At 51.5% G+C, this 20936-nt stretch overlaps 2 protein-coding genes across 3 annotated transcripts in view; one reads left to right on the top strand and one right to left on the bottom strand.

Moving 5' to 3' along the window:
* The window catches only part of cdh4 (cadherin 4, type 1, R-cadherin (retinal)), a 71893-nt gene extending 57554 nt beyond the window's left edge, over positions 1-14339 (bottom strand). Inside the window, exons 1-2 of one of the 2 annotated variants that reach the window (XM_052076451.1) lie at positions 13774-14339; positions 12340-12451 (exon numbers count right to left, since the gene is read on the bottom strand). In XM_052076451.1, coding sequence (XP_051932411.1) covers positions 12340-12451; positions 13774-13827 — 166 coding nt within the window. In that variant the 5' untranslated portion in view covers positions 13828-14339. The remainder of the gene's footprint in view (positions 1-12339; positions 12452-13773) is intronic. The other variant, XM_052076452.1, reaches the window with a different exon arrangement.
* The window catches only part of taf4a (TAF4A RNA polymerase II, TATA box binding protein (TBP)-associated factor), a 137225-nt gene that overhangs the window by 70782 nt on the left and 45507 nt on the right, over positions 1-20936 (top strand). The window lies entirely within an intron of this gene.

The following is a 20936-nucleotide window of genomic DNA, read 5'->3' as shown; positions in this document are numbered from 1 at the left end:
ACGACGCGTCAGGTCTCGACTAAGGCAAACTGACAAATGACTTTGTCGAACGACTTTGTTTCTTCTGTTAGGGGCCGTTCTGCGTGTTGCTCATATCATAGCTTGCGTGTCGAAAAAGTTTGGATGTTCTCATTTTTGGAAGCCACAGGCAAGCGCCAATGCCAGCTGGCATGTCTTTAGATTTCTGGAAATAAATGAGAAATAAATAGCCGCTTGAGCAACGGGCATTCCAAGCTCTGCACCTCCGAAACGTGAAAGAGTAACGTGACAGAATGGCGCTGGCATGTTCTCCCCTCATTTGCATTTTGTTTGGTCTCGCTTAGCCGCTACAACTGCTTCGCTTTTGTCCCGAGCCACTTTTCCTCTCAGTGCTCACGTCTCCAAGATCTACGATGTGGGAAAAAAAAAAGGGAACAAGGGGCGGCGGGGGGACCTGGGGGCATGGGGGGGGGGGGGGGTAACAACCCAAGCGGCAGACGAAAGGCTTTTATAAGCCATACAAACAGGCTGCAAATCGGATTAGGGCGGAGAAAGGAGGCGTTTCCATTGAGAAGCCATCTTGTCACGGGGGTGGACATTGTCCGTGCGACGATGACAGGCAGGACATGCGCTCGTGAAAACACGCCAGGGTGACAAGCGCGGAGAATGCCGCTAATCCACACAAAAGAGGAAAGCGTCCACGGGGGAAGACGCTAACGTTGCGCAAAAAGAAAATCGCAGCCTCTTTGTGATTGGCTACTCTCAAGTGTGAGAAAAGATGGAGGACGGAGCGCAGGAATGAGCCGATCGTGGGGTGGGGGCAAAAGTTCAACTGTGAACTGTCGAAAAACAGGAGAGCGAGTGCGGCGTAGGATAGTCCCGGAGGAAGGCTCGTCCTAAAGTCAAGCGCAAGGACCGTCGATCGGGCTCATTTGCCATCTCGCCGTCATCCGTCACCGTCCTTCATCTCCATATCGATTTCGACGCCGATGACGCCCGAGATGAACATCGAAGGATGAAGCCGGAATGTCTGAAAAGCAGCTCCTGCGAGACTGCGGCATCCCAGCTCATCGTCAACTAAAAAAGCTTCCGCGGCGGCGGCTGCCCGGCGTCCGTCGCCGAGGAACAAGCGGGAAAAGGCTTCGGAGCTCAGTACACAAAATACAAATTGAATTGATTGCTCCTGCGCCACTTGAGACACGTTTCGCGTGATGTCGTCTGGCTTGGAAAAATGTTGGCAAGCACAAGACGTCTTGCGCGCATCTTTTGTTTTGTTGACTCTTAATCTCTGGAAGCCCATCGAAGATCAATCACGTGGCCGAGCATGATGGAGGAGCCCCGTCAGAGCTCACTGCTGTGGCCTTGCTTCAGTCAAACAAATAAAACAGACGGCGGCTTTACAGAAAGGTTCACTTGGCCCTCCCCCACAACCCAAACAAACCCCCCCCCCCAAAAAAAAACCACGGCAGAGACGTTCTCAACGAGAGGGAAGAATAATGAGGGCTGTGAATGTCAAAAGGTACGGAGCAAAGAAAAATGATACCGCCAGAAAAAAAATGTCTATCTCCAGCCTGCCGTGCGTTGTTACCGTGTTGGAATTTGGAGCCCGGATCCTCCCTTCTGACCAAAGTCAGCAACACCCAAACAATTACCTCATGTCTCCAACGATCGTGGTTGCCAGCCAATCAGAGGGAACAAATATAGATAGATAGAGATATAGAGAAATGCATGTTTTTGGAATGCGGGAGGAAAGCAGAGTACCCAGAGAAAAACCACGCAGGCACGAGGAGAACAAGCAAGCTCCACACAGGAGGGCATGGGTGGTATTCGAACCCACAACCTCTGTCCTGTGAGGCAGACGTGGTAACCAGTCGCCCACCATGTCACCCTTAAGTTCAAGAATGGCTCCATTGGCCAGGAAATCAAGTTGGCCGAGTTCACTCCCACAATGGCGCACACTCCCCCTTTCTAACTGCGCCTCCACACGTGCGCACAGCTCCACTGCACTTTGCGCTTGACTTGGCATGGAAACGACGCCCCCGCCCACTTCTGTGCATGATGCAGGGCAACACCACATCTATCCAGCACATCACACACACACACACACACTCACACACACGAGTGTCAGCAAAAGCAACACTTCCTCTCCGATGATGATGTGGAGCTTTTAAGCCAACAACGGCACAGTTCAGCTCAGCTCAGCTGGACGCGATGAAGCAGCATTCTCAAGAAAGCATTCCGACAACACACTGCGGCGCGGCGCGGCTCTTTCCCTCCACGTAGCAGAACCCGAGGAGGCCATTATGCCGCCTTGTCAGCAGTTAACCTTGCAGTTGCACTTCAAAGCAAAATGCGGGGCCCCAGCAAGCACGGAGGAGGTGAATCCCCGGCGCTCTCGCAACCGCGCGTGCGCATTTCACACCGCCGGGACCAAAGCGCCGTGCTCAGCAGTCACCGGGAAACAACATCCTGTGGCTCCTGTTTACATCCGAACGCGCCAAAACCACCGCGCATCCTCTCGGCCCGATTGGTCGGAGAATGTCAGAGGGCAGAAGTGGCGTCGACTAAAACCGACTGGTCGCCCTTGACCGCAGAAAACCATCCAAGCATCCGTTTTCTGGCGTGCTGAGCGACACGCAACGTTTACCGTCAGAGAGAAAATAGGATCCGGTCCAGGTCGAGCGTGGTTGCAAGTGACGAAAACAGGTCCAGGTGTCACCTGGAGCGATTGCCGGGGAGAACCAAATGATTGTGAGCATAGCATCAAAGTGGAAGAACGACGAATTGGAAGCAAAGAATGTACAAAAAAAAAAAAAGGTTGACATGAGTGAAAGTCACTGACGAGGGCGGACTTTCTCGGTGTCACAAGTTTCCATTCAACGATCCGTTCCGTTTTTGGTGGATTAGTCGATTTGAATTTTGTCGTGGTCCAAGGGACGCTCGGGGGAGGAACTTTGTGTGAAATTCTCACACGCATGGAAAATTAGAAGAAGGAACGTGGATAGGGACGGGTTGCTAGTTCACTTCCCGATTATTGTCCCGGAGCGACCTTTGACCCGCTGATGTCGCAACATTCACCGGGAGTATTGGGTGGAGCGTGGAAGAAGCCCCCTTGCGTCATCTGCCGACACCCGCTAGGACTGTTTCCTCTTGTTTGTGGGGGCTGGTTTTAAGAGAACATCAGAAAAGCTTTATTTGTCTCACGATGGAGAAATCGGCACTTTCATGTGCCGAGTCTTTCCCGTTGCCCGACTTGATGTCGGGTGCCAGGATGGCCTGCGATAGCCTTATTTTTGAGTAGGAGGAGATTTGGGACTTTTTGTCCGCGGGCTTCCTCTGACTCGCGGAGAAAGCAAATTGTTCTTCACCTTTGTCCCATGCCGACGCTTGAATATCTTTCAACTTTACAAAGAATTGAAAACTTCTGATCTGGTATTCAAAATATGGCTTGAAGATCAAGTTATTGACAGGCAGAGCGCCATGTTTGCTGGAAGCGTGTTTAGCCCGCATACATTTGCATGTTGATTTCATTCATGCGCCGCACCCTTTGGAAAGAAATGCAGATTCAAATGCCCGCCGACAATCACAGAGCCTCACTTTTGGCGAATCCAGGCGTGCGGACGAGTAAGCGCTTCTGCGCTCTCAAGTCGCAGCAGTTGAGAATGGCGTTCCTCGCTCAAGCGATCTGATGAGAGACGGATCTCGGCGCATTGTTCAACATTGTCCTTGCCGTCAAAAGAAAACAACAGACGCAACTAAAAACAATTCCGCCGTTCGCTTCGATGACCATGCCATGAAATAAAAGTTCACAAGAGCCAATACGTTCATCGGAGGACTGTCGGCTCGTTTTGCTCGTCATAGCGCTGCCTTTTATTTTATTTCCTGCCCTTTTGTTTGCTTCTTTTCAGGGCTCGATTGGCACTTTCCATTGATTTTGTTTTTTTCCAGTGTGCCCCGGTAAGTGTTTTGGTGAATGGATTTTGTTCTTTTGACTCCCTGCTTTATTTGGGGGTGGGGGGGTGGTCGCACGACATGACAGAACAAGATGCCGCGTCGGCGAATGCGCAGGATAAACAGTAGTTGTGCACACATGAGACCAAAGCGGTGCCGTGAGGTGCAAAATGCTTTGATTTATTCATTCATTCATTCATCTTCCGTACCGCTTGATCCTCACTAGGGTCGCGGGGGGTGCTGGAGCCCATCCCAGCCGTCTCCGGGCAGTAGGCGGGGGACACCCTGAATCGGTTGCCAGCCAATCGCAGGGCACACAGAGACGAACAACCATCCACGCTCACACTCACACCTCGGGACAATTTAGAGTGTTCAATCAGCCTGCCACGCATATTTTTGGAATGTGGGAGGAAACCGGAGCACCCGGAGAAAAGCCACGCAGGCCCGGGGAGAACATGCAAACTCCACACAGGGAGGCCAGAGCTGGAATCGAACCCGGTACCTCTGCACTGTGAAGCCGACGCGCTAACCACTGGACTACCGGGCCGCCCTGCTTTGATTTAACCTTGATTTAATTTTTTGGAATAAAGTAAGCTGCTGGGGTCCCGCATTAAAACTCGGTCGTCGGCCCCTGACGTTTAAGATCGCCCAATCAGACAGAACGCCGCTGCGCACCCGCTTTGGAATGATCCGCCGCACAAGAAAGCGTGATCGCAGCTCCACGTGAACGGACGGAGGGGCTCGCTTCATCTGCAGTGTGTCAGAGTTTCGCATGCGGGCAGGTCTCCCGGTTCTCCATTGGCTTATTCTCTCAATACGCACCACCAGCACTGGAGCCCCACAGGGATGTGTCCTCTCGCCACTGCTCTTCTCTCTCTACACAAACGATTGCACCTCAACAGATCCAGCTGTCAAACTCATAAAGTTCGCAGACGACACCACGGTCATCGGTCTCATCAAAGACGGCGACGAGTCTGCGTACCGCCAACAAGTGGAGCAGCTGGAGCTCTGGTGCGGCCGACACAACCTCGGGCTGAACACGCTCAAGACTGGAGAGATGATCGTGGACTTCAGGAAACATTATTCTCCTCAGTTGCCCCTCACACTATCCAACTGCCCTGTGTCAACCGTCGAGACCTTCAAGTTCCTGGGAATCACAGTCTCCCAGGACATGAAGTGGGAAGTCAACAGCATCTCCATCCTGAAAAGGGCCCGGCAGCGAATGTACTTCCTGAGGCTGCTGAGGAAGCATGGCCTGCCACAGGAGGTGCTACGGCAGTTCTACACGGCAGTCATCAAATCAATCCTGTGTTCTTCCATCACGGTTTGGTTTGGGGCCGCCACAAAAAAGGACAAAATCCGACTTCGACGGACAGTTAGGACGGCGGGAAAAATCGTTGGCACCGCCCTACCCACTCTTGAGGACTTGCACACTGCAAGAATCGAGACAAGGGCACGGAAAATCCTCCTGGACCCCCCGCACCTTGCCCACCACCTTTTCCAGCTACTCCCCTCAGGCAGACGCTACAGATCCATGCGCAGCAAATCCAGTAGACACTTCAACAGCTTCTTCCCTCTAGCCATTAACTCCTTAAGCAGTCACTGACGTAGTCACTCTTCTTGTACTACAAAATGGTACTACAAAACTACTGTTTACTCTAAAATGCTTCAATGATTTTGTTGTTTACGATGATACTAGTGCAGCGTGTTATACCGGAGACAAATTCCATACTTGGCCAATAAAGATGATTCTGATTCTGATTCTTTCACTCATAGCCAACGCGCACTCGGCATCCGGTCACCCAGCCGGACCCGGAACGATACCACTCGATGGAGCGCAACGTCGCCGTTTCGGCTAACCGTCGTGGCGACGGCCTCTTGAAGCGCGTCCAATGGGACGGAGCGTACAATCAAAGTCCATTAGCGTTGCGGCAAATGTCCGCCGGGACAATCACCCCCCCCCCCCCTCCCCCCCGTAGGTGTACCGAGCCGGCTCAAAGAAAACATTCAGCCGCGAGGTTGAATTATGCATACAAATTTGCCACCGGTTCAAAAAAATGCTTTGGCAGTTAGGTGGCTCGGGCTGCGGAGGAAGTAAATAAATAATCCTCTTTAATAATTCATTAAAATTCATGTTGCTTTGCCTCCAGCCTTGACGCGATTTCAAATGCAGCCTGCAAGGGGCTCTGACTTGTGGCTGTGTGTGTGTGTGTGCGTGTGTGTGTGTGTCCCAAAAAAAAGAAAAAGGTCGTAAATAGAAGAGGCCAAATGCATCCTCCTAAGCATGTTTTGGAAAAACACGCAGAGAGATCGACACGTGTCAGCATCTTATCCCCCTTGATTGCTCCACTTCTCCTCGGAAGGGGATATCCAATCTCTGGAGTGTGGAGATAAGTTCACAAAGAGCTTCAGGCTGCGTACGGCAAACTTGCTGTAAAGACGGCAAACACGGACGCGGCAAGACTGCAAATTGGAGCTAAAAGTCAGCGCGTGAAGGCAGAGAGAAGGTAAAAAAAAGAGGAAAAGAGTTGCTGAGCAGTCAGCAACAGAGCCGACTTCTCTGCCAGCAATTTGAAGGAAGCCACTACGTGAACCTGCGTGCGCGTGGGTGGGGGACACGGTGGGCTCGCCGTTGAAATTTGGCCGCACATTCTCCCGGCCGTAGCGGCCCGGTAGTCCAGTGGTTAGCACGTCAGCTTCATTTCTGCGCGGGTTCCTGATTAAAATATATGAAGAAGCTTTCCTGTCAGTGGATGCAAGTCGTCAGCGTCACGCCGAGTCAAGCGTCAGGCACGAATACGGAATGCAATTCCCACGTCTCCCGTCTTCTTCCCGATTTGGCACAAGTGTAATCGCACATTTGCGCGGAAAGCCGCGTGCTGCCACAGCAACGCCGGGAGATGTTCGCGCGTGATCGTGCCAACATGACTTTGTTGAACATGCGGCGGGGGCCCCGAGCGCGACGGCGCTCTTGCAACGGTTAGCTGCTCCGCGGCCGCACCGGGCGAATACGTTAGCTCGGCGGAGGCTCCACGTGGCCCAGTGACTGAAAATCTCTCACTTCCAAAGAAGTAACAGAGAGGGGCCATTACTGTGCTCACGGTGACGCATCCTAATTTGATGGCTTGCTGCAGACCGAAGTAAAAAGGCGGCGGGGGGGCCGCAGGGGGGGGATGCTAATCAAACAGTGACTCACCACAAAGAATCAGGAAGGCCACCGGAGAGCGTACGCGTGGATGGCGAGTGGCCCGTTGCCCTGCAGAGGAGTGCTACGCAATACATTCCCCCTCCCGGTCTTGTACCGTCCATCCATCCATCCATCCATCTTCTACCGCTTATCCGGGGCCGGGTCGCGGGGGCAACAGCTTTAGCAGGGAAGCCCAGACTTCCCTCTCCCTAGCTACTTCTTCCAGCTCTCCCCGGGGGATCCCGAGGCGTTCCCAGGCCAGCTGGGTGACATAGTCTCTCCAGCGTGTCCTGGGTCTTCCTCGGGGTCTCCTCCCGGTGGGACATGCCCGGAACACCTCACCAGGGAGGCGTTCAGGAGGCATCCGAATCAGATGCCCAAGCCACCTCATCTGGCTCCTCTCGATTTGGAGGAGAAGCGGCTCGACTCTGAGCCCCTCCCGGATGACCGAGCTTCGAGTATCTCCCGGATACAAGCGGCCGAAATGAGTTTTCTCCGCAGGGTGTCCGGGCTCTCCCTTCGAGATAAGGTGAGAAGCTCGGTCTTGTACCGGAGTCTCCAAATTCTGATCCCTCCGTTTGAGAGGACGGAAGCGCGTTCAGCCAATTAGCCGTCGGCTTGCAACTTCGGGGAGGGAAGCTCGGAGACAACTTGACATGCCGAAAATGCACCGACCTCTCACTGCCTCTGCTTTGAACAAACGCGGACAAAACGGATTCCGGCGCCAGGCGCTTTTCACCCGCCGCATGTGCCAATTGGGACTCGTCATTGTCACGATGAGCCTTGACGGCGCTGCAAATCTTTCACTGTCGCCACTCAATTTCAAAGACGGACATTCTGAGAATCGTGCACGGAGCGATTTCAAGATTTAGTCCACGCTGATGAGTGCGAGAAAGGCAGCGCGCCAAATGATGGCATGAAAGCAGAGCAAAGACAGATACATTCATTCCCGGCGTCGCTGACTGATTAGCTTGAAGATCGACGGCGGGATGACTCTGCCGCTTTCTAATGCGTTTATTTCTTCACTTGGGATAAAGTGTTGCCAAAAAGCTCAAACCGTTGCACAAACCTTTGCAAAAAATACGGCGGTGGAGGATAAGTGGAGCGCGAGCCACGTTCTGGACGAGCGTACGGCTCTCTCGAGACAAATTCAACCGCGGCTAAGGAAGGATCGCAGTCGAGTGGTACCGAAAGCAAATGGCTTTGTTCAGGGCGCCGTTTCTCATCGCTTCCGGCGGTCTAGGCGAAGGATAGCAGGCGCTACGGAACGGGCGTGGTCAAGGGGGCGGCACAAGGTCAAAGGGTGCGGCCGGAATCAGAATCATCGTGATTGGCCAAGTACGAAGTACACACAAGGAATTTGTCTGCGCTATAGCACGCTGCATTCGTATCATCATAGCGACCAGGGCAAAAGACGCGCTTTGCACAACCTAGCTAGGCCCGATAGAGGCCGGCAAAAAAAAATACATTTAAAAAAAGTGCATGTGTGACCTATTTCATTCTTTTTAGTCACTTCATTCCGGAGCACGCTAAATATTTGTGTAGTTGCTCATTTGGGATCTTGTTTTCAAACGGCATCCATTGGGCGAATAACCAGCAATTGAATAAGCCTCGAGCGAGCGAGCGAGCGGGCGAGCGGGCGGTGCAATAACAGGTCACAGCCAAAAGGACCGCATGCCAGTGAATCATTTAAGCTGAAGAAATACCACTTGATCCAGAAAAGCCGATTTATGTTTGGATGCATGTAAATCCTCCCGTCAAAGGCGGCGGTGAAAAAAAAACCTTGGTAATGAACTGGAAGATTGGGGGGGGGAGGGAGGGGGTGTCACCCTTTTCGAGCAAAAAGGGTGACGCGGAGGACTCGTTGTGTTTTTGTGCTGTAACCAAAAGCAAGTCGAGTCTTCACCAACTGAGATGGCTAGCGCAAATGCTAATTGATTGAGGGCTTGCTTGATCAATAGTAAAAAAAAAAAAAAAAGCTTGAGCAACTCAACTCGAGCTTGCAAAACAACCACCGCGGTGGACAAAGCGCTGTTTTCGGGGGCGTGGGGGGCGGAATAATTCATACGACAGCAAACTTTTTTTGAAACGAAAGGCGGAAGAAACAAACGATCAGATAAGAACGGGGTTTGTTTCCAAGAAACACCAAGTACTTGATTTGTGTGATTACGCTGATGTCGAATGATTACCAGGAAATTATTTATAGGTTGTATTTTATAGTTTGGATATTTTTTTTTTTTACTGTCGGGCGGCACGGCGGGCGACGACGGGTTAAGCGCGTCCGTGACATTGTCGCGCAAAGCGTGTCAAAATGGCTCTCGGAGGGGAAAAGGTCGGCCAGCCCCCAGTGGGCACGTGTCTGCTGGAGCAACTGCCAGATTGGCAAAGGTTTCCCCCCCCCACACAGGCGGATCCTGGTTACGTGTGTACGGGCGCGGCGAGGCGGGTGCGCAATGTCAAACTCCGGGGCAACGTTTCACGCCGTGGCACCACAGAAGAGGAATGAATTCAGCCTGTTTGGGTATGACTGCGGCGATCTGAAAGAGAGATGCCCCCCCCCCCCACCGGTTCTGACTGCGTGGGTAAATGTTGGCACACAGAAGAGAAAATGGCTTATGACCCTGCCCAAGGCAAACGCTTGATGGAACACAAAGCATTTTGGATTTCTTTCATCGCTATGCTAGGCTAGGCTAATTTGTTTCAAGGTACAATTTTGGTTCCTCCCCAGGAGCAATTGCGTCAGCCAAATGCAGCCCCCTTCCTATCCATCTTAGGGGTCGGCCATTTTGATGATTTGGGATTTTGTCGATTTTTGACCAAATATATACAACAGAGCATCGGGCAATCCAATTAGCATGATTCCATGTTACAAAAAAACCCAAAAAACTACAATTATAAGAGCAATAAGCGCATCGGCGTGCGGTTCGATTCCGTACTAAAATTTATGGATGTGACATTGTCCAAACAAAACGTCAAAATGAACAACAATGCAGCTTTTTTTCATTTGTTGAACACGTGTAATTGTGTCAATTGTTTGACGTTTTATGCCGTTTTCCCAAAGCTTTCCAAAACGCAGCACTAACGGGGCAGTGAAGAAACAAAAGAGTCACACTTTCAGGACGGGGGCGGCCATGACATCACTTGCTGTTGACGAGAAATGACATCACAGTTGTTCAGGGCAGCGACCAATCACGGCTCACCCGTTTTCTGCCGCCGCTGAGCCACGATCGGTCGAGACCCGAGCCCCCGAGCGAGGCGAGTGACAAAATGGCCGCGCCCCCGAGACGAATGCATACTGATGTGGGCTCGCCCTTGAACGGACAACCGGAAGAACCCAAACATGCGCGTAAGAGCATCGACAAGACGGCCATATTTCCTCGGACAGGTAATAGGCCATCGGCGCCTCGTCGGAGTGGCGGAGAAAGCCACTTGCAAAATAGCATCGTTGCGTATCGCGGCGCGTGGCGTATCTCGGAGCCGTGAGGATTTATGAGTCAAAGGCAAAATGGCGTGGCGCTTATCGCACGCAACGACGCGGTTTCTTTGTTGGGACCGGACGTACTTATGGAAGCCCCACGCTGGGCTGCGGCGCGCCAGATAGGGCTCCTTGCCAGAGTTTCCTGCTGCAGCCTAATTGGGGTCACATCACGAGTCGTTTTGTGGAAGCAACTTTTTCAGGACGGGGCAAAACAATCACACTCAAGTGTTTGGCTGTGGGAGAACGCTCCTGCTTAAATTGATCAGCTCCTGTATTGGTTTTTTTTTTGGAGGGGTTTTTGTTTGGGTTTTTTTTGCACCCTGCAAAAGCTGAAGCAGTTAATAATAGCAAGGTCAAAAAGCAATAAATCAAACGCCAGCGAGGAAAGACACCTCATCTCCTCCGATATGAAAAGCAAATAAAGGAAGCGAGGTCACCCGCCTCATCTTGCCGTCTTCTAAATCCGTTCCGACGGTCGTCCGGTTTCACGGCATATGCCTCGTTTCCATCTGCGCGGCGAGCGAAACCGCCACCATCCGCTCGCTCCCTTTTTCACGCAAAAGTCACGCAAACTTTGAGTGGATTCGGCCCAACGGCGTTGACGCGCTGGACGTGCGAGCGCTGAACGCAAGCTCAATTGGCGGTTGAGAGACAACATGGCGTCTTCACATACGCCGGCGCCCACGCGCGAGCAAAACAACTCCTCCATCACCTCAGCGTGAGGCCCGACGCGCCAGGAAACGCAAGCCCGCTTCACGCCGAGCGCGCCCGAGCCACGGCGTCGTAGCATCGTGGCTAGCGAGTGCTAGCGAGTGCGCATTAATCATCGCATGAGGCGCGACACCGCCGGAGCCCAGCGAGTGGCCGACTTGGAGGAGTGCGGGGTGGCGGGATCGGGACCGCCATTCGTCATGACAACCGCGGGCTTATTTGACTTCAAAACGTCCGGGGCGATGAGGACAGCCCGGCACATTTGTAAATGAGGTCCTTCAGGCAAACATTGGGGGACACCCTGAACCGCTTGCCAGTCCATCGCAGGGCCCACCACGACCGACAAGCACCCCCCTTCTGACAATCAGACCAAGGAGCAATTCAGAGCGCTCAATTAAAGTGCCGTGCATGTTTTGGGAATGTGGGAGGAAAGCGGAATACCCGGAAAAAAGCCACGCAGGCATGGGGAGAACACGCAAACTCTACGCAGGAAGGCCAGAGCCCGGATTGGAACCCTGCGCCTTTGCACTGTGAGGCAGACGCGCTCACCGTTGGTTCTCCACCGTGCCGCCGCCGCTGCTACCGGAAATCAGGAATGCTGCATTGGCTCACCGTTCCTTCTTTTGGAACTCGCGACATGTTTCACCGTTTAGAACTCGAGGCTGCGGCACAGACGGACGGGCTTTTCTATTTCAGCAGATTCACCGACACGTGGAGGAGGCCCGAAGGAGCAAATGCAGCTAAATTTCTCATCAAGCTTGCGATCGATGTGGGAAAAAAAACGGAGCAAACAAAAACAGAATTGCATTTCTCCAAAAATATCCCTTCCAACCAAATCAAATGACAATTGGGGGCAGAAACGGGGGGGGGGGGGGGGGGAGACACACACGACATAGCAAAGGTTCTGCACGGACACTGAGCATGCACTCAACTTGAGCCACACTCAATCAATCAATCAATCAATCGCTCCGTGAGGACGGCCAAAAGGAAATAAATAAAAAAGTCAATCATTGAGATCCAGCAGCAGACGTACCTTTGAGAAGGTTCTGGCCGTGTAGCACCACCCTGGGAACCAGCACCGTGTAGAAGTTCTGGGAGAAGCCCGACCTGCACGGAGGTTTTGCCGACAGGCCCGCCTTACTCCCCTGCGAGGAAAAAAAACAAACAAACAAAACAGCCTGTAAAGATTCAGCAAATTGAGCAATTTCACATTTATGCTCACCGGCCACAATATGGAGTAGAGCTGCACAAAAAAAATATAGGCAATCCAAGAAAAAGCCACGGCAATCCTCGCTTGGCAACCGAGTTCCCTTCCGATGACCCAAATTTGTCCGCAAATCAAACGACGATGACACGCGTTGGACTTTGGAGTCAGCCAATCCTCCGTGAAGCATCTCCAGCGGGTCCTAAACGCCGCCGCTCGCCTCTTGTCCGGTTACTCGATATCGCTCCTACTCTGGCGTTCCTTCACGGGCTCATTTTCAAAAGATCCGATGGTGCGTTTTCAAATCTTGAAATGGCCCGGCCCCCGATCCCTCACCTTGGAAAAGGAAAATTCAGCACCCCCCGCCCCCCCTGGCTAGCCATCTCTCAAACTATTTGATTAAAATTAATTTTTATTGTTTGGCTCCGGACAAGACTTGATTTTGAGTTTGATTGTTTTTGTGCTTTCTACCGCCCTTGTTATTCGTGGTTTGTTTTATTGTTTGTTGTTTGAATTGTTTTGGTCCCCTGTGCAGAATTTTGTAAACAGCCGTGGTCGTTTGAACTCGACTATCGGCCACTGTGCAGTCGGGACATTTGAAAAAGAGCGAATAGGAGCATTTCTGCCAAACGTATCAAACAATCGTCTGAAAAGCAGCAAGTGAACTGGTTCGACATCCTGTCTTCACAAGACAATGTTGATTGGCTCGACACGACACATCTCGATGGAGAATGTAGCCTTGCCTGAAAAAAAAGCCGGCTGTATTTTCATCGTTGTTCTTTCTAAAGGGTGGACGGACGCGGTGCAATTCGGCCGCAACGACGGCCGCAATTTCAAGCAGCAAAATGAAAAGTGAGCGTCGCATAATTGCACGGAATCGGCGGCGTGCAGGTGTAGCAAATTCCCCGAGCCGTCACCGGGAAAACCAAGCAGGGGGGTTACGCGGTGCGTAAATGTGCCCGGGCCAGGTTGTGCACAGCCACCACAGAACAAGGAGCCCATTTAAAAAAAGGCAATCTGCAGCTCAGTCGAAAGACCGCTAACCAGAAGACTTGCTAGTGACTTTTTGACCAACAAAAACCAAATATTAGAGACGAAAAAGCCGCTCGGGGCTGGCTGCTGTTTTTTTTTTTTTGGTCGTTCCATCGGCGGCACTGCGGGAGAAAGAAAAGTGCTCGTTTTCCGAGGCCACTCCGGTGCACCGCGCCAGTGCGGCGCACTACCCCAAACCCACCAAGCCATCCGTCGAAGTCACGTTCTTACCCAGGATGCGGCGACGAACAAGGTGCACGCCACCGCGACGCAGCCTGCGTTCATGCTTGCAGAGCGCGGGGTAAACGAGAGTCTGGTTCTTGGCTCGGTGGACCTCGGTAAAATCCCGGAGCTCGGCTCTTCCCCTCGAGAGTGCGGCGCGAAAGACGTGCCTGCTCGTCTGGCGCTCAAGTGCCGCTGACAAGAGAGATGCTGAGCTCTCGGCTCTGCTCACAGAATGAGCCCGGACCGTCGGAGCCGCCGCCGCCGCCGCGTCACAGGAACCCCTCCTCCCCTGCAGCAGCGGAGCAAAGCGCCCACCGTGCACTTCGTCCAATTCCAGCGGATGTCCCGCGACGACGCTCGCAAAAATCATTTGCTACGTTCCTCTTTGAATGCTCAAAGAGTCGAGCGACTGTGTGTGGAGGGAACGTGGCCAAAACATGACGCCAAATACGGGACAACAGAAAAATTCGGAGTATTTATGCCTCCAATTAAGATGGTCGACCAAACTGAGCGCACCTGACTCCACTCGCCTTCCTTACACGAGGAAGTGACGCTTCCTCGGCTAGACGAGGGAGTGGACGCTTCCTGGTGCAGACATGTTCAATAAAGATTCTTTTTTTTTTTAAGCGTGGTTTTGGGTTATTTTATTTTTATTTTATTTACTTTCGGTAAAATGGCAGCATTCACCCTGAAGTTACGCTACATGCTGGCATTGACTGGATTTAATGTCAGAAAGATAGTTAGACAGGGTGGAGTGGGTTGTTGGGGTGAACGATTTGGTGCAGATGTACAATTGGACATCATCGGCGTAGCAGTGGGACTAGAGATGATTTGGCCAGGGGGTAGAAGTTCAAGGAGAAAGAGAAGAGGACCAAGCAGAGAACCTTGGGGGACACCTTGGGACGTTATATGATCATTCCCAATTTGACATCAATGGTATTTTGGTATTGATGACATTTCTTTGCTGTTTCGATTAAAACGTTCACTTCCTGTTGTTTTTTTTTAATTAATAAAAATAAGGAAATTCATCGGTGTCGATGGACATGGACTGATACTCAGAATTATACGAAAGGCTATTAGCCATCTTATTAATCGTTTGCCACCGTCTCTGTGTCGATTTTGTCCAGGCATCAAGAATAATGAGACTTTATATGGTGGCTCAGACAGCGGTTGTTCTACGAGGCCTCCCCCTGAAATAATTGCCTGGCATCTGTGTGAACTATGCCTTGAACTGGTCTCACAATTTAATCATGTTGACATTTCTGACGCCTCTGATCCGTGCCTCCATTTCCATATCTGAGAGGTCGTGACAATTTAATCCCATCAAAAGGAATGGGACAGTATTGCAAGTGTCAATCATTGCGGCGGAGCATTTCCAGGGAACAGAAAAAAAAATCGACACGCCCCATCTTGAATAACTCACTTGAGGAGCGAGTGCACTGAAGGAGATAGGGTGTGTCGGACAGCTTTTTAATCGGATGAAACCCCCCCCACGCGTCTGAGAAAACAAGCAGTCTCCATGTGTTTTGCGGACTTGGAGAAGGCGTTCGGTTGACTTCTGTGGGAGGCGCTTTGGGACTACGGCACGCGGGTTGTTCAGTCCTCGTTCCAGCCATGTCAGACTTCCGTCCGCATTGCCGGCAGTGAGTCGGGATTGTTTTCACTGAGCGTTGGACTCGGCCAAGGCTGCCCTTGATCACCGATTCTGTTCAGAACCTGTGTGGACAGAATTTCCCGGCGCAGCCAGGGGGGTCCCCGCTTGAGTGGCCTCAGTATTTCATCTCTTGCTCACCTTTTTTTGGCGAAAGATCACCCTCGAAAGTGAGAACGGTTGGATGGGGAAGCTATTGCTCGCTGCGGGGGATCATGAACAACAACAAAGTGTACCGTATGTGGTAGGAAGACGCCCCATCATATCACGGCATCAGCGTAAAAAAAAACAACAATCGCACAGGAAACGGTCTTGTGAATAATTCAGTAGGCGATAGCAGAAATAGCAGATTAGGCTTGATTGAATTTTGCCTGTGTGGTGCGGCAGTGCCCGTCATCAAAGAAAGAGACGAGCAACGGGAAAGAACAATCCGCAACCGGCACGGCAAGTCCTTTCGCGGGCGTCGAATCAGTCCGCTGTAAGGATCAAACACAGGCCGCCGCATTTCACCGGGGACAAAACCAAGTGGACGACACGCCGGCTCAGCCAAAGAGCACCGAAGTGTTGGCCTCACGAGGCCCGCCCTCTGTCCACACGTCGGGAGAGTTTGGTTGCGCTTTGCCGCAAAGCCAAATCTGCATGCTTGGACGAGCTGAGAATGGAGTACTCTGCCTGCCTGAAAAGAAATGTCCAATTTCATATTCAATGTCTGTCACCGGCGGATATGGAAGCGTAGGCGGTTCTAACATCTCAATATTCTTTGTGAGGCACCGCATCAGCCGTGATTGATTCACTGTAAGGAAATATTCAAAATGGCTCGCGAATAACGGACGGCGTTGGCATTCAAATAGGTTACGTATGTAATACGAGCATTTCATGATTCCTTTGCGGAACCTGATCATATCACCATTCATCGCAAGTGTCTTATCCCCCCAGATACCCCCCCCCCCCCCAGATACGCCCGCAGTTCATTTGGCAGCGGCGGATGCCCGATCGAGAGCAGATGTAGCCTGTAACCTGGAGGAATGTGAATTGATGCTCAGTTATTCTTCGGGCCACGGAAGCCAATAGGAGGAGGCGAGCGAGGCTGGCTCCGTCCGAGCAGGCCGATTGCCCGATTGAGATCCGAGGCAGGAAAAGGGCCTTGGCGACATCATTCTCGTCCGTCATGTTAGCGCAACTTTGACAACGGCAGCGCATAACCAGCCGGAGAAATTAGCCATCCGCCGTATTCAAAATATACGGTGGTCTCCCCTGCGCTTGTTTCCCATTCATACAAGTTGGACAATGGCGTCTTCTGCTACTGCAGCTTCCCCTCCATTGTCATCTATCGCTTCAATCTTCGAGTTTGCATAGTGCAGGCGCCAGCCTTTTCTCGAAACCGGAGTCTCTTTGCAAATGTTAAATGTAATGGAATTCAGGAAACGTCTGCTACATGGCCCTCTGTACTGCCGCCGTTGCACCCCCCGCCCCCAGCCCGCTCTCCTCCATTGACAAAATGGTTGGAATGGTGTATAGAGTTGTCATACAGCTTGCCCTTTTAAAAATGTGCTCCGCCCTCTGCGTCTCCTTGCAGGTAGTGATATGAAATATTGACTGTTCTCACATTGGGCTGCAACCCTCATTACGCCACGCTGCTCTACTCGGCTAGCAAAGTGCTGGCGCAGCAAAGTGAAGGGCGGAAGGAGTGGAGAAGCAGGAGGCGGCTGTGCAATGGCTGAGGATTTCACAGACGATATGAGAAATTGCATACAATGTAGCGGGGGGGGGGGGGGTGGAGTCCCAAATAAAGCACAAGCACAAGTCTTAGGACTGCTATTCAGGCACTCGGGTCGATGAATAAGAAAATACGGTGGGAGGCGCGCTTCCGAAAAAATAAACAATTGCTTTGTAGCTTCGTTCTCTTTAAAAGACGGATAAAAGACAAAAAGTAGCAGCATAGCAAAAAGAGAAAAAGGCCACAAACGAGCATCCGGTAGATGGAAAAAAAAAACCCTGCAGACCGGCATCACCGCTATTCATATTGGGAAGCTAAATGTAAGTCTTTGAATGATGTCTGCCAGGATAAAGCGCAGAATAGAATGCACTGCTTTATCGTCTCAAATTAGTCATTGGCACACAAATAGCCAAAATGAGGCAGACGGATTGGGGGGCCGGGGGGGCTCCTCCTTTTGCTATGGGGGCGGATTCCCCTTCGGATAGGAGGGCGTGCGGAGGCCTTCCCAACACTGCCACGGTACCGTGCGGTGTGAGTCAATGAAGACATGGCAGCAGCTTCACCGCAGCCAAAAGTGGTCCTCGTCCAAATTGAGGCGGCTTTGACCCACTCTCGGGTGTTTAGAGAAACATCACTTCATTAGCCGCGGCACACGCCAGACACGCATAAGGGCCAGCCATCTGCTCCGCCAGCATCGCCAAGGTTAAATATCCACTTGGAAATATCGAGAGAGAAGCAGCGACGTGTCGAAGCCACGATGAAAGGAAAGCACTATCGTCCAAATAGCCTCGAGCCACCCAGAAAACACAAAAGTCGACTTTGCAAAAAAACTCTGATTGCGCAAATCGATAGAAAAGGGCTGACGAGCAAAACATGTGATTCGCGTCGAAGCAGCAGAATTCGAGACGCGCAATTGCCGACGTGCACGCACCGAAACGCGCAGCCGGAAGATGAACAGAAACGAGCGAAGAAACAAGCAGACAAAGTATCGGCGGGCCATTTTAACCTCTCGTCAAGCACTAAAAAGGCCGAGGCGTGCGCCCGCGGTGGTCTAACCTGCTGGTGGTCAGCCGAGGGCGAATCGCCAGTCAGATGTAAAAGTAGGTCAACAGAGCATGAACGGCGCCTGCATTAGCACACGTTAGCGGGAGAGATGTTGAAGGTTATTATCCAGAATGACTTCTCTGCATTTTGCTGGCAAGTCCTGCGTTTATCGGCGGGCAATTATTACGACACCCCATGCAGATGAGGAACAGGACACAAGACAATCCCTGATCGATCCCTTAGAGGGGGTTCCAAAACAATGAAGAGTAGGCAAGTTTTACAACCTTATCAAATGCTACTTGTCATAAACCACAAACTCTTTTTCCCTGTTAGCCTTCCATCGGAAGAACTGTCGCCTTGTAATTCTTTGGCAGGTCCCCACAAAGGGAAAATCAATCGGGCCTGCTCTAATTCAACACAAAAACAGTGTGAACCTGTATCCATACATGGCCGTGTGCGCTGGATGAAATGCCACTTTTAGCTACGTCATTTAAAAAAAAAAAACACGAATGCTAATAATAATCAAGATCCATTGGCAGAATGTAGCCTTGTAGTTAACACCTCTGGCCACCTCAATGTTCCATCTTGAGATCCCTGCTCAGGCCCTCCTACGTGCTAAAACTTTCCAATTCCAATTGCAACGTCTACTGTCGAATCCCAACAGGCCAGAGAGAGGCTTTAAGATTATCGCTCTCAGTTTGATTTCAATCGCGCCATTCCATCCCATCAATCTGGAATAAACAACACATAAAAGCCAAAAGGTGACCGGGGCCTTAATAATGGCGGCTTGAGAGATTCTGTGCACATCAAGTGCTCACCCAGACGCCGGGGTGACTTCGGAGAGGAGCCGATGGCCTAATTCGACTCATTACCCGGCGAGATACAGATGAGTTCTTCCATTAGCAAGGTCATCCTCGGGTCCTCAGAGCCTTGCGCTTAATCCTCGACGCCAACCATTTCGGGAGGCAGCAACAATTTTGGTTTTGAAGGATGCGGTTTGAAATATCTTCTCGAGGTGGCGTTGCAAAGTGTTTGCCATACTCGAGGGGCCGATGCTTTCAAAATACACTCATTCTGAAAAATGGACATTTCTCCCCAAAATGGAGGACGGGGGGGGGTGAACTGAAAATGACGCTTCTCTTGAGACACAGCTGCAAATCCATCATGCGCATGACATGGCCGCAAATGTTCTTTTGCACAGACGAGAGATGTTCGGATCCTTTCATCATGCTGGCTCGATGGACAAGATCACACACTTTCCAGAAGACCATCGTGCCTTGCGGGGGAGGAGGATCAAACATCAAATTAAGGCAGATTTAGAGCCCTTTAACCGGCTCTCACTCAAACAAACGAGGCTAGTGGGATTTCTTATCTGGTGTGAAAAGATGCAATCGTTGCTCTTTTGCGCTCGCTATCATTGCTTCGATGGCAACCGACCACATGACCCAAATAAATATAAATGCGGCGCAATGCTTACCTTGCGGGGACGTCATTTATTTTTGCTTTACGTGGCTGTGCCTCACAAACTGTGTTTGTTGTCTTAGCTCGCTAACAGAAGAAGCAGGCACCGAAAATCAGAATTAGAAACCGACTTTTCAAGCATACAATGCAAAAAAGGAAAATCAAAACGGTTGTTGGGACTTTGGGCGTGTCCAAACAGTGAGTCACATAAGCGAGCCGATTTGTTTACGCACAGCCAGAGGGTGTGTGCTTTGAGGCCCCGGCCAGTAATCGGACCATGAAGGGCAGCAGCTTGGACAATTCCACTACATGTGGATACGCTTGCATTAAATTAAGTCTGCCATCCTGTGATGCTAATAGCTCTCTTTTTAGATGGCAGGAGCCATAAAACATTTGAGGTCAAGCCTGATATTTGGGTAACAATCGACGATAACCTACTGGTCCGCGATTGGCCGGCAAGCAGTTGAGGAGGTGCGCGTTCCCCCGCCTACTGCCCGAAGACGGCTGGGATCGGCTCCGGCACGCCGGCGACCCTCCTGAGGAGAAGCCGATCGTAAAATGGATGTATGGACTGTAACATACCGGTCATATCTAAAAGTGTTTTTGCCAAAGACAACTCAAGACCATCGAAGCGCCGTCATCACGCGAACTGGAGAGAGAACGTGTGAGCAGTGTCTGCGGTTCTTCGGCAGAGAGGAAGGGAAGGTGGAGACGTGCGGGAGTCGGCGCTGTTTGGTTGAGGGTCAGGAGAGCAGCATAGAGGAAATGAAGGAAGACAGGTAGCGCTCTCTGCGGTGAGCCTGTGACAGTGCCGGGGACCCTGTCAGGACTGTTTTGCCGCCTGTCACGCGGAAGCCTGCGATGGCACGGCTAGGCAGGGCCTCCAACACGAGGAGGCTCTTACGTGACAACCTGGACAGTATGTGCCAATCTATTCCAGGTCAAGGGGGGGCTAGCGGCTTGGTGACGCGTCACCTATTTCCGTCACACGCGCAAAGCAATTCGGAAGCAAAGCTCCATTCTCGTGGCTTTCAAGTTCTTTGACAAGTGACTAACGACTGTTGGTTCTTCTTTGTTTAGTGGAAGGGTTACCAATAATTTTGTCTCTGGCAGTCTCAGGACTCTGGTGTGTCAATGTCGGCGCAGGTGGTTCTGGCTTGACGGCACCACAACGAACCTTGAATGTTGGTCATAGATACGTGGGAAACTGCAGCTGCTAAAGAGTTGAGCACTGCCATCATCAGCGAGCTAACAATTATCTTTCTGAAAGATGACAAACAGCCTCCCATCCGAAGG

The sequence above is a fragment of the Hippocampus zosterae genome, chromosome 9, assembly GCF_025434085.1.
Source record: "Hippocampus zosterae strain Florida chromosome 9, ASM2543408v3, whole genome shotgun sequence".
Lineage (NCBI taxonomy): Eukaryota > Metazoa > Chordata > Actinopteri > Syngnathiformes > Syngnathidae > Hippocampus > Hippocampus zosterae.
Note: the sequence above shows the minus strand (reverse complement) of the source record. Positions and strands in the feature narration are given on the sequence as shown.